At 45.2% G+C, this 14,071-nt stretch overlaps 1 protein-coding gene across 7 annotated transcripts in view; it reads left to right on the forward strand.

Annotated features, from left to right (window-relative positions):
* Positions 1–14,071, forward strand: part of shank2b (SH3 and multiple ankyrin repeat domains 2b) — a 166,514-nt gene that overhangs the window by 142,046 nt on the left and 10,397 nt on the right. Inside the window, exons 18-25 of one of the 7 annotated variants that reach the window (XM_032561164.1) lie at positions 3,660–3,795; positions 4,949–5,029; positions 5,137–5,145; positions 6,277–6,300; positions 6,831–6,869; positions 8,324–8,436; positions 9,964–10,048; positions 11,141–13,652. In XM_032561164.1, coding sequence (XP_032417055.1) covers positions 3,660–3,795; positions 4,949–5,029; positions 5,137–5,145; positions 6,277–6,300; positions 6,831–6,869; positions 8,324–8,436; positions 9,964–10,048; positions 11,141–13,652 — 2,999 coding nt within the window. Of the gene's footprint in view, positions 1–3,659; positions 3,796–4,948; positions 5,030–5,136; positions 5,146–6,276; positions 6,301–6,830; positions 6,870–8,323; positions 8,437–9,942; positions 10,049–11,140; positions 13,653–14,071 lie in introns of all 7 variants that reach the window. The other 6 variants (XM_032561162.1, XM_032561165.1, XM_032561163.1 and 3 more) reach the window with 6 other exon arrangements.

Here is a 14,071-nt window from a genome sequence, read left to right on the forward strand (position 1 = left end):
CAGATCTGATCTGCATGGAAGGATGGAAAAAAGGAATCCATAAAAAGTCCCGTTTGAAAACACACTGTGGGCCTGATCTTCTGACGGTTTGCACGTGCAAACGCGATAGCAGGTGCAAACCTGATCTATAAATGATACGTAAACAGGACTGCACCCGGAAAACGAGGAGAAAAAAGGAAAATCATGAACTGATCAAATAAAACCACAAAAGGAGGAAATGTAAAGACTTTCCCCGCTGTGTGATTTACTAAACCTGGACCAGACTGCGGCGCTGATTCTACATCTATGTTTAGTATTTGAAAGAATTACTTTATGGCAGCATAACTCGTCTATGTCTGAATAACCCAGGAACTGTGATGCTGCTTATATTTATCTGCAGAATGTTCCACAAATTATTCAGGCATAACGATATTTATCCAATTAAACCAAAACGAAAAGCACCAGGACTAAACCTAAATATTGTGCCACATTATTTAACAAACAAAACTGAAGATGCAAAACATGATGGTGGCAGCATCATGCTGTGGGTTACAGGGAAACTGCAGAAAGTCTGAGACTGTGTGAAGGTTCAGCTTCCAGTAAGATGACCAGCCTGAAGAGATGCTAATCAGATTCATCAGTTAGAATGGCCTAGTCAAAGTCCAGACCTAAACCCAGCTGAGATTCTGTTTGCTTTTGTGTTGGAAACCTTCAGATCATGAAGATGATACAGAGACATGATCTGTGATTCCTGGATATAAAACAGAAATAATTTATTTAAATTTATTCTGTATTTCATATTATTTTATTCTTGTTAAGCACAAAATTATTCAGAATTAGAAACTGAATTATTTTCCTTCAACCAAAAAGTTTGGTGACCAGAAAAGACAGTTTGTGTGTGTTGCTCTGCTGTGTGTGTTGCTCTGCTGTGTGTGTGTGTGTGTGTGTGTGTGTTGCTCTGCTGTGTGTGTTTGGGTGTGTGTGTGTGTGTTGCTCTGCTGTGTGTGTTTGGGTGTGTGGGTGTGTGTTGCTCTGCTGTGTGTGTTGCTCTGCTGTGTGTGTGTTGTTCTGCTGTGTGTGTTGCTCTGCTGTGTGTGTTGCTCTGCTGTGTGTGTGTGTGTGTGTGTGTTGTTCTGCTGTGTGTGTTGCTCTGCTGTGTGTGTTCTGGTGTGTGGGTGTGTGTTGCTCTGCTGTGTGTGTGTGTGTGTTGTTCTGCTGTGTGTGTTGCTCTGCTGTGTGTGTTGCTCTGCTGTGTGTGTGTGTGTGTGTTGTTCTGCTGTGTGTGTTGCTCTGCTGTGTGTGTTGCTCTGCTGTGTGTGTGTGTGTGTTGTTCTGCTCCGTTGATTACACGTTTATTTTTACGACCGTCAGGTTTCGTCTCTTTCACTTTTTTATCTCAGCCTCACTGTAAATCTCACATGATTGATCCATATCTGTGTTTAATGGCTGCGTCTACGGAGACACATCCATGCCACTAATTGACTGCATGAAACTGATAACAGACACATTGATTGGTCTCCAGGGGAGACTTCAGCTCCTCTTTTATTTCAATTATTTTCATCCATCCATCCATCCATCCATCCATCCATCCATCCATCCATCCATCCATCCATCCATCCATTTTCTTCCACTTATCCGGGGGCGGGTCGCGGGGGTAGCAGCTTCAGAAGGGAGGCCCAGACTTCCCTCCCCAGCCACTTGTTCCAGCTCCTCCGGGGGAATCCCAAGGCGTTCCCAGGCCAGCCGAGAGACATCGTCCCTCCAGCGTGTCCTGGGTCTTCCCGTCCTCCTGGTGGGACCTGAACTCCTCACCAGGGAGGCGTCCAGGAGGCATCCTGACCAGACGCCTGAGCCTCAACTGGCTTCTCTCGACGTGAAGGAGCAGTGGCTCTACTCTGAGTCCCTCCCAGATGACTGAGCTTCTCACCCTATCTCTAAGGGAGAGCCCAGCCACCCTACGGAGAAAATCCATTTCGGTCGCTTGTATCCGCGATCTTGTTCTTTCGGTCATGACCCAAAGCTCATGACCATAGATGAGGGTGGGAACCCTCATCTATGGTTCCCACCATAGAGAGCTTTACCGGTCGAAGCTCTCGACCGGTAAATCGAGAGCTTCGCTTTTTGGCTCAGCTCTCTCTTCACCACGACGGACCGGTACAGCGCGGCTTGACGGCAGACGCTGCACCAATCCGCCTGTCGTTCTCCCGCTCCCTTCTTCCCCCATTCGTGAACAAGATCCCGAGATACTTGAACTCCTCCACTTGGGGCAGGACACACCCCGACCCGGAGAAGGCACTCTGCCCTTTTCCGGCTCAAGACCATGATGGCCTCGGATTTGGAGGCACTGATCCTCATCCCGGCCGCTTCACACTCGGCTGCGAACCGCTCCAGCGAGAGCTGCAGATCACGACCCGATGAAGCCAGAAGGACCACATCTTCTGCAAAAAGCAGAGATGAGATCCTAAGGCCACCAAATCGGATCCCCTCAACACCTTGGCTGGTCTAGAGATTCTGTCCATGAAAGTGATGAACAGAATCGGTGACAAAGGGCAGCCCTGGCGGAGTCCAACTCTCACCGGAAACGAGCCAGACTTACTGCCGGCAATGCTGCCGGGTCGGTTTTCGCTCCGGGTCGGTTTTCTCGTCTTCACTTCCTCGTCTGGAAGAGCAGAGGACAGGAGCAGAGTAACGTCCAGCAGAGCTCGGATTCAGTCAGTCCAGCTCTAATTCGACCAAACGCGTCCAGAAGGCCAGGCCTGCTCAGCTTTGGTTCCTGCTCAGCTTTGGTTCCTGCTCAGACGGTCAGCGCTGCTCTAACTGCACTGATGAAGACGAGCAGAAGCACATCCCACCTTCATCCTATTTGCATTTCTATGGCCAGTTTTATTAGAAGCTTCTAGATTGAAGACGTCTTTGTGCTGAAGAATCTCCTTTTAAATGAAAGTTTCCTCAGTGAGGAGTGGAAAGTGGAAACAGCAGCCGAGTTTCCTCATCAGTGAAGCTGAAGCCTGATAAGAAACTCGGAGCGACGATGGGAAACTGCAGCGGCGCTGACAGACTGCTGCTGTGGCCTGTTAGCGTCGGTTAGCGCAGCTACTAGAAAACTGAGTAACCAGCTCCGGGTTGGTCTGAATGTTTTGGTTTTTAAAGCTATTAACGATCAATATTTTCCAGATTTAATAGAAAACTGCAAACTGAAAGATGAAAATAGACTTTTTCTAATTGTCCTATCATGAAGTTACTCCAAATATTTCTGTCCTAAGATCCTCCAGGCTTTGGCTTTTACTAGAATAAGGTTGTGATATTGAAAGAACTAAGTAGTAATTAATGAGAACATGTATGAAAATAATTAAAATGAAAAATGTGAAATTATACATTGATGTTTATTTTACAGTTAGAATATTTCATCTTTGAAATGAACTGAAACCAACTATTGATTATTCAAGTCAGACATTGAATAATGTGTTTTTGTCTGGCCTCTATACTCTTACATTGTACTGTTGTGTTTGTGAATAAAGGACTTAAAATAGTTTTTTATAATCTGAAAACCTTCCCAGACTGACTGACAGTAACGTTTGTTTCTCTCAGCTAAAACTCCTCCTTTCATTCAGGTTTTCTCTCTGATGAAAACAGTTTTTTCTGAGCGCTGCAGCGCCGTCTGACCCGTTTTGTCTCGGCAGGTGAACCAGGAGAACGTGGTGAAGGTGGGCCACAGGCAGGTGGTCAACATGATCCGCCAGGGAGGAAACCGGCTGCTGATCAAAGTGGTGACAGTGAGCCGGAACCTGGACCCCGAAGACACGGCGCGCAAAAAAGGTAGGAACGCCCTTCATCGATCAGGAAGTGACAGCCAGCCATGTGACGGCTGTTATTAACAGTTTTTAATGATGAAGAGAAATAACCTTAACCACCTTAGACTTATTTTTGTTAATCTGATTTCTTCCCTAAATGGATCAGAATAAAATAATCCATAGAAAATGAAACTGAGCCACTGAAGCATCTGATTTTAAGGCGACGATACTAAAAAACTTCACAGTAACTGAAATACATGAACTTTTCCACATTTTACCACAAACTTAACTGTTTCACCAGGACTTCATGTCGCAGTGGTAAATTTTACCTGGAGAAGTTTAAAGTTCATCTGTATTCAGCCGACAGTTTGGAAACCAACGATTAATCATGATGGATCGATTATTGGAGTAATTGTCAACTAATTTAATAATGAATTAATTGTTAACTGACTTGGAAAAATCCATTTGTTGAAAGAGCAACACACTCAGAGCAGCAAGGAAGACAAAACTGAAATAAACATTTTGCATTTAAGATTTAAAAAATCTTCTTTGTAAATAGTTTTTTCAGATCTCCTCTAGAGGCAGTTTAACTTCTCCTGGTTCAGATTCTGTAAATAAATTTCCTAAGCACCTTTTCCTTTCCAATTATTAATCAGTTGATTAAATAATAATCGGCGCATCAGTCCTACTCTGCGCTGATGTTCAGCCCGGCAGAAAGATTTGAACTTTTCAGCTGCAGATTCGTCATTTGCTACTAATGATCAAATATTCACTAAATGAATTATGTTACTGCATCTTAGGCCATAAAATGGTTATTTTCTTATTTAAAATTGAGTTAAATTATGTGTTATCTGCATCTTTTAATGTATTCCTAATGTATGAAGAGATTTAACTGATTAAATCTGCAAAGTGATGAAAAAATGAAAAGTGATGATTTTTTCATGGAGTTATTAGCTTCATCTGTCTTCCCATGACATCTGAATCTGCTAAAGAAATGCATCCCCAGCATGATGCTGCCACCGCCGTGTGAGTCAGGGCGGTGTGCAGAGTCGGTGTCTCCTCTGTGCAGATGAGCGTGAAGGGAGCTGAACCGTGTTTCTGTCACTTTGCAGATAAATGAAAGCTCCTGCAGTTTCTTTGGTTTTGTTTTTTTGCTCATCTCTCGGACTCTTCCTCAGCTCCTCCGCCGCCCAAGCGAGCTCCAACCACCGCCCTGTCCATGCGCTCCAAGTCCATGACGTCAGAGCTGGAGGAACTCGGTAAGAGCTTCACGGTTTTCTGTTCAATGTTGGAAACGTGAGGGAGTGTGTCTAACAGCACCTCTGTCCTTCCTCTGCTCCTCTTCCTCATTGGTTGACCTCTGTAGTGGATAAAGGTAAGCAGTCAGCACCTGCAGCTTCCCGCCTTGCAGCGCTGAATGAGGCTTTGCTTTGGTTTTGACTTGATGAAAGAAGGAAAATGCTCGCTCCTCCCTCCTCATCTCCTGCCCTCCGTTCCCATCATGCATGGCGGTTTGACCTCTGCGCTCGTAAAGCTTGATATCGGTGTGCCGCTGCTGTTCCTGTTGTATCTCTGTGTGGTGAGGAAAAGCGCAGAGTCGCGCTGAGTCGGCAGACAGTCAGCGGATCGGAGACCAGAGGACGAGTCGGAGCGGAGGGCCGAGTCGGGGAGGGAAGGATTAAACTCAGATGATATCATGTTGGTTTTCTGGTCTGAAACTTTCAGCTCTAACTGACGAGTCCTGCAGAGAGCTGCTCTGGTTTCATATTTATATTTTCATATTTCTGTTTCCTGCCGTCACATTTTGCTCCCGTTCATAAACAGATAGAGGCGATGAAGGTGAACCGTTTATTTTGCACAGTTTTAGGAGCTAATGATCAGATATGCTGGATTACACACATGCACTGCAAAAACAAAATCTTAGCAAATATTTTTAGTCTAGTTTCTGGTGCGAATGTCTCAACACACTTAAGATAAAACAAAACTAATTTACAAATAACTTTTCAGTAAGACACTGACATAAAATGACTAGTTCCTTTATAACAAGACATTTTCCCTGTTATAAGTGAAATAATCTGTTAATAATCTGATTGATTTAAAACAATCTCCTATGTCCTGCTGAAATGTTATTTGTAAATTAGTTCTGTCTTATTTAAAATTCACACCAGAAACTAAACTAAAAATATTTGGTAGGATTTCACGTTTTTTGCAGTTTCATGTTTGACCGACCCGAAGGAACAGAGTGGGTCGACTGGTGGTGATTAATTACTAAAATAATCTGTGTGAACAAAAAGGGGGATGTGTATGTAAACTTGTGGTTTCTGCTGAAGGAATTCTGGGAGTTTTATGAAAGTTTAGGCAGGAAGGTTTTAATCACCAGATGTGACCTCTGGTTTTCTGAACATGAACTCTGAGATCCTGCAGGAGGAAATCTGGATGAACTCAACATCAAATCATTTGAATTTGTTTCCTGCTCTGAAGAATTGTTTTTTCTTCACCTCTTAAGCCACACTAAGGAAAAAGAAAGGTGGTAAGTTTCCTTTAGGCATGTTTGCTCTGGTTTTCTGTCCATCCTCCCGCCTCACCTCCCCGTCAACAACTAACAGTTTTTTTCTGATTTTGGTGTTTTCTTTCATTTGACTGACTCAGAGTGAAACCATGCAGTGTGTTTTTTGTCAACCTGCATGATTTACAAGCTGCTCTGAACGTCACCGTGGTTCAGATGTTGCATGATTAACTCTGGTAATGATGTCAAACTGAAACGTGTTGCTTGCTGAAAACCCCAGATGATCGAGAGTTTCTCCTCAGAAACAACCTGCAGGAGTCAGTGTGTGTTTGTGCAGTGTGTGTTTGTGCAGTGTGTGTTTGTGCATGTGTGTTTTCAGTTTTCTGTGTTTTCCTGTCTTTTTGTGTATTTTTCTTCCAGGAAATGTTTCACTCACAGATTGGTTTCCAGGGCAACCGTGCTGCATGTGGTCCAACTGGGAGACAGTTGAGACAGAGATGAAATGTGTATCTTTCTGCTGTCATTGATGGCCCTTTCCTCTGCTCTGTGTGTAGATGCGCAGAAGAAGAGGATTGTTTTCCAAGTGACTCTAAGTAATCACTCCCTTAATGCATGGAAGCTTCCTCCATCCTGCGCAGGCAGAGATCAGGGTCAGCATGGTCTGTCGCTGGATAAAGCATTCCAACCGTACTTTATTTCACATGTAGTTTTAACAACGCAGTAAATTCATATCTGGTCCTCATCAGGTCTTAAAATGAGGAAGATGAAGTATTCATATAGCTCATAGATTTATTACACATGGTGATATTATGAAAAACCTTCTAAAAAACTGATCCTCTTCTTGTTCTCCGGTTATTAATCTTTTTGTTTCTGTATGTGAAGAAGCTTCTCGTTTCTCTCCACAGATTTTAAGCCTGAGTACATTTGAATTGGTATTGCACCAGTTTTTCTTTTTTCTGCTTCTGATATTGAGTCGGATAAAATAAAGTTACTTTTGGAGTTCTGCAAGGCTGCGTTCTTGGTCCTCCTCTGTTCATCTGTCCTTAGATAAGAACACAAATCACTTTGTTTCTTTTGAGAGCTGCCAAAATCCTGTTAAAAACTTACCAAATATTACAGACTTTCATCAACTTTGACCTTTGACCTGGTGAGATGGAGCTCTGGGGTTTCTGGTCGTTTCTGACGTTGGACTGAATCTGCCGGGTCGTTCAATCCTGAGAAGACTGAGAAGTTTTCCTCTTGGGAAAAACCTTCCCCTCTGCAGACTAATCTAACGGACCAATGATAGTTTAGAGATGACCTTTGACCCCTCCCAGGTTGCTGAGCAACAGTTGCTTCTCTGTGATCATTGCTCAGCTGTTACAGATTTGAAGCTGAGGTAAACTGATTCCTTTTTCTGATGTAAATTGTCTCCTGTTATTACTTTTGGTTTACTTAGTTTCCATCAGAGCTTCTTTGTTGTGGTTTCATTTGTAGTGATTCTGTCGCTGCTTGTTGCTTGTGTGAGATGGTATTCAGCTCTTTGTAAGACCTGCTGAGGACCGGATGATCCCCTCAAATCAAATCCCGTAGAAATAAGATTCAGTTCTTGGTTTTTTCTGGGACTTAGTTCTTCCAGCAGCAGAACCTTTTAGGAGGATTTTTACGTGGGGAGGTTCAGTTCTGACAAATTTGTCGTTGACGCCCTTCCTGCGTTGCAAGCCTCAGAATAATACCAATAACGGCAAACTTGACAGACAAACATGCATTGCTCGTTTCCGTCTCTGAGGGAAAGTCCCTGAGACCTGGATGATGCTTCTGAGCCGGCTGTTTGGAAAAGCTTGCACGGCTTCCACGGCTGGGCATATTATCTCATCAAAGTCCTCATACCCTCCCCCTGCTCCCAGAAGAATTACCTTTCAACATTTACTCCAGTTTCATCTGCAGTTTTGGTGTGACAGCTCAGAGAGAGGGGCGCTGCGAATGACTGGCTTGTGTTTGGGCCGTAAGCTCCGGCCGTGCCTGCGGGTCCGGAGTCGTTCTGACTGCGTGTCGGTTCCGTTTGCAGATAAAGTGGAAGAGATGACGCACGCCCAGAAGAGCTCACCTGTGGACACGAAGATCGCCACCATCAAACCTCGCCCCTCCAGTCGCTGCTTGGTCACTCCCACTGACATGAATGTAAGCACTTCAACTCATTTATGGAGAAACAAACATGGAAACATGCTGGGCTTCAGTCGTATGCAAGTCGTCAGAGTAACCAAGTGTTTTACAGCCCTGAACTTGAATTATTGAAACCCGCCTCCATGTTTTAATCATGTAGAAAAGTAAAAATCCCAGAACATCCCAGTCCGGTTCTTTCCAGTCAGCCAGACTTTAACTTTTATTTGAGATTCTGAAACTTTTTGACTCATTTTCAGATCTGTTCTTGTACCAAACCACTGAAACATTTTAAATTTGAAAGATTGAAAAGTGGATTAAAAAGAACAAAGCAAACTCTCCCCAGAAGATGAAAAGTATCTAACAATGACATTTTAAGAAATTTGAATAAAAATAAAAAACATCAACCAAAGTTTTTATCCAGCAGATCATTGGCATCATTCAAGTTTTGCTACTTTTTGTTTTTTTCATTGATTAAATGAAAGAAATGGGAATTTAGTTTTTCCTCTGTGACCTGCTGCTGATTACAATGAAATAAAATGTATTTTTCTAGTTATGCTGATTCATCCTTTGAGTTTAGGATGAACTGGTCAGAGATTTGTGGCCAATTTCTGTAAATATTTGACCTGCTGATGCAGATTTTATTTGGTTCTAGCTTCTTTTAGGAATCTAATGTTATTGCTCAGCAGTGACAAACGGCGCAGACTAACAGCTTAGCTGTGCTAGCTCTAAAGCACTAACCATAATCATTAGTTCTGCTAATGCTAAAGCACTGCACCAGCACAGTGGTTAGCAGACGTTGATGCTAAAGCGCTAATTTGAATTCAGATTCTTCAACCTTTACGCACCAATATAATGCTGACATCATAATTAGCTTGTTTTATTTTGTTCCCAGATGTTTATTGTTTCACATGATGTCATTGGGAAAAACAATATGGATAATATGAGGAGAGGAAATAGAACTGCTTCAGAATAAGAGCATGAATATAAACGTCTAACTGCTTGAGGAATTCTTAATAAAGAACCAAAACTTCAACACAAATGTTCAACTTTATTCAACTGGAAATTTACAAAACGGCCAAGAAAATGAGTGGTTTAGAATTTATCTGGAAAAATTAAATTAGGAGAAACTAAATGTGCAAAATGTTTTCAAAGCTAGTTTCACTTTTACCATGTTAGTGGAAGTTCGTCCACCACATAACATTTAACTTCAGCCTTTCTGCTGTGAACAAGCTGTTTATTATTATTGTTTAAAAAGTAAAAACCAGTGAAAAACTTCTGCACTGAAGAGTGTTGTGGTTGACGTGACCTGGTAGAGGTTCAGCATGGTGCCTTCACTGACTGGGAAAGCAGCTGGAAATGGTCTGATCCCAGTCAGCGGAGCGTCCCTCAGCGCTTCTGGCTGCTAAACATAAAGAAATGAGGATAAATCCCTGGATTAGATTCTGCTAACGCCGCTTCTTAGAGGGCTGCAGAAAGAAAAGTGTGTGTGTCTGTTTGTATCATAAACAACATTGTGATTTTCAGTCCATGTATCACGACCGCCAGGGAGTAGCAGTGGTGCCGCCCACTGTGCCGGGAGCCTACCTGGGGATCCCAGAGAAGGGCACCATGAGGAAGCAGAAGTCTATAGGTAGGACGCATGTGGAGCTGGTGTGTGGAGGCGTCGGCTCGCCCTGCATGTCCTTTAGCTTTCAGCTGGTCAGACTTTCCATCAGGGCTCAGAGGAACGACTCTGTGTGCCGCAGCAACTTTACAGCTAATTATAGATCAATTAAAATGATCCGGTCAGCAAAGCGTGCTGCCAGGCGGTAACACTGGAGGTCATTAGGCTGAAGCAGCCGGAGGAACGTCGGATTTCAAATGTATTGCAGCAAAGAAACATGACTATGCAAAGAGTAAATGTGTAGTTTCAAACTGATTAAATCAGATTATCTGATTGGATTAGCTCCTATTTACATCTACAATCCAGTTTAAATGAATGCAAATTCAGGAACAATGACATTCTCCTGCTGTTACTCCTGACTGAACAGAAACAGAAAGAAAAGCAGCATCTTGAAAACATCAGACGTCGCTTCTTTTATGTGACATCAAACTGTTGTCATGTTACAACATTATATCTTTTATTTTAATTTAATTTTACATTTTTATTGTATTATTTTATGTTATGAACCGACACAAAGGCAGAGCATGATGTTATGTTTGCTTTTCAAGTCGTAGTGACCAATGCAGAGAAAGAAACGAGCTGCAGATTTATGATCCATCGTCAGAAAGTGGTTTTGTGTTTTCACCAGTTGTTCTCACTACTGCTGCCTTTTATGCATTTGGATGTTTTTTAATTGCAAGGCATTTTGTCTTTATTTGGATTGCAACTCGATAACAGCTGCATGACCAAGTGATGTGTGCTGCCAGTCAGACCCCATCCGGTTTCTCAACAAGAGACAAAATATTTGGTTTAACAGACTAACCCTAAAGTAAGCCTGAACTCTGACCCCTGGGAGAGGACAACCAACAGGAACTTCATCTGTAATCCTGGTTTTTGGATTGTTTGAGCTCAAACTGGTGCAGAATCTGCGGCTGTTTCCCTCAAAATAAAGATTTCTCTTAACATTTAAAATTTAAGATCTAAAAGGATAAACTAGAGCTCACATCAGGAACAGTTAAAGAGATGTCAGCTTCTCTTGGGTCGTCACTTACTGGTTTCTCTGTGCTTCTTTCCCTTAAGGTACATCGGAGGATGATAAACAGGGACTCCTTACGCCTCCCCTGCTCAAGTTCTCCCGGAGCCTCTCGATGCCTGACACCTCAGAGGACATCCCACCTCCCCCAGCGATTTCTCCCCCTTCACCACCTGCCTACAACTCAGCTCCCGGACCTACAGCCAAGAACTACGGCACCACTCGACCGAGCTTCACCCAGAACTCGCCTAACGCCGTGACGACCATCAGCCGGACCACAGATGTCGGCAGGTTACGGCGTGGATATTTCCGCCAGAGCTCTGAGCAGTTTGAGAGCACGCGCACTAGAGGGCGCACACCCGTACCCGAGAACCCTTACTCTGAAGTCGGCAATAAGACCCTATATGTGCCAGCGAAACCAGCTAGAAGGAAGGGAATGCTGGTGAAGCAGCCAAACGTTGAGGACAGTCCAGAGAAAACGTGTCATGTGCCATCTAGTCCCTCAGGCCCGGTTTCCATGCCCACCACACCTGTCGAAAGGACCTGCTCCTCCATCCCCATACCCACCATCATCGTTAAAGAACCTTCCACCAGCAGCAGTGGCAAAAGCAGCCAGGGTAGCAGCATGGAGATTGAGCCCACTACGCCAGAACATCCGCCTCTAACGCCCACCATTGGTGGGGGTGGAGGGTTGCGTCCTGAGGACCCGACGTCTCTTAACAACCCGTTCGCAGCAGCTATTGCCGGAGCGGTGCGCGACCGTGAGAAGAGACTCGAGGCGAAGAAGCACTCAATCGCTTTCCAGTCAATAGACATAGGAGATGATGAAATGAGTGGCCCTGCACCGACCCCTCGTCTTCGCCAGTCCAAGTCCATAGATGAAGGCATGTTCAGCAGCGATGAACGCCTCCGACGGATATTGGCTCCTCCTTCTACAGTGCAGCTTGGACCCCCTGTTGGTGGTGGCAGTGGAAATATGACAGATTTCAACACGCCTGAGCCCACAGTGGTTCGGGAGCCTCTGAACACTAGAACAGGCCAGTGTCCGAATCTGGACAGTCCAGTTAGTCTCCCAGCCACTCCTCCTAAGAGCCACTACAAGGCTAATGGGACCTACCTCCATCCTGTCACTGGTAAACCTTTGGACCCGAACTCCCCTCTGGCTCTGGCTTTGGCAGCTCGTGACCGGGCCATGAAAGAGCAACAGAACCACCCTCAGAATCAGCCAATAAATCCTCCTCAGGTTCAGCAAACCTCCAAGCACGAAGCCCAGTCCCTGCCACTTCAGCAGAGTCACAAACCGGACCTCAACCAACCGCTTTTTATTGACACCAAATTACGCTCGGGGATTGAGACCAGCTTCGCAGCGATCTCCTCGGCCACCATGGGGCGGCCGGGTCGAGGTGGCCTCCGGCGACAGATGACAGAGCAGAAGTATGAATCTGACGGCGCGCGGGCACAGCGGCAGCATCAGACCGTCGAGGAGAGAAAAAGCGCGCCAGCAAACGTGGCAGACTCGTCGCAGCCCAAGTCGACTGGACTGTTGATGGTCCACACGAGCACAGACACGACGAACAACAAGACGAACAACCAGGAGGTAGAGGTGCAGGAGAGCAACCGACCCTCTGAGCTGAAGGATCCTAACCAGCCTGACCCTCACAAAGTCCCAACCCTTTTGTCCAATCCTCAGCAAGCTGCCTCACGGAGAAGAAGTGTTCCTTTAGGAGAATCTTTGGAAGAACCAGTGAAACTGCCCTTCCGCATCCCCCCTCCACCGCTAGCATCAGTCGACATTGATGAGGAATTTGAATTTTCAGAGCCTCTTCCCCCACCGCTGGAGTTTGCAAACAGCATTGACATTCCTGACGACCAGGCCAGTGCCATTGCAGAGATGATTCAGCAACAGAGACGGAATGGAGGACCTGCTTTACCCCCTTACCATCCACACGCCCCTCCATCTGTCAGTGATCACCACAAACGCGTGTTAAACAACATGCCCCCCTCCTACCATCCAGCTCCATCTGATGCAGAGTCGGGGGTGGCGGATTCTGGCATCGAGGAGGTTGACAGCCGCAGCAGCGGAGATCCTCAGCACATGGAAACCACCAGCACTGTCTCCAGCATCTCCACCCTGTCATCAGAGGGAGGCTTCTGCGACAGCACTTTGGAGAGTCTCTACGCCACCGCAGACGGACACGCCTTCCTGGTGGACCGGCCCCCTGTCCCACCCAAACCCAAGGGCAAGTCCGTCATCAACAGAACATCGCTTTATCATGACGCTCTCATTGAAGAGCCTCCTGAGTCTTATGGGTCGCCGCCTCAAGCGCCTCCCCCTCCCCCTTCATCTTCTGAGCCTCCTAGGACTCCTTCACAAAGGACATCCAAGCTGTGGGGCGATCAGCCCCCCGAGCTACGCAGCCCCCCATCCACGCCAGACTCCAAGAACACGGTGATTACTGAGCTCAGCTCCATCCTGCAGCACATGAATCGCGACAGGCCGACCAAGCCAGGAGACGGCCTCGACTCCCCCACTGCGACCAGAGGCGGCTTCACATCCAGGTACCAGATATTCACGCCTTAAAATCCTTCTGCCAGAATATGTGACGGTTTGAACTTCAACATTTGTCGTTGAGAATTACTGAGTCTGTCAGGAGTCTGGGACGCCCAGCTTGAGTGATCGGTTTGTCTTTTGGAGACTGGATAGTTTGGTTATTTGCTTTCTTACTCAGGTTGGTGTTTGTTGCTTTCAGCAAAGAAATTCAGCTAAAGAAATAATGTTTGTGGGTTGAGATAAGAAACTCCTTCTGAATTCAGTATTAGCTTTACTGAGATGTTGCTTGAATTAACGAGAAGACTTCAAGGTTTACTCGCTTGAAATCTTCGTCAGTCAGATCAGAACCAATCGTAAGTCCGTTCTCATGGGTTTTGGGATGGATTTAAGAAAGAACTCTTATTTTTTCCTTCATGTTTCATTGCAA

Source organism: Xiphophorus hellerii, chromosome 4, assembly GCF_003331165.1.
Source record: "Xiphophorus hellerii strain 12219 chromosome 4, Xiphophorus_hellerii-4.1, whole genome shotgun sequence".
NCBI lineage: Eukaryota > Metazoa > Chordata > Actinopteri > Cyprinodontiformes > Poeciliidae > Xiphophorus > Xiphophorus hellerii.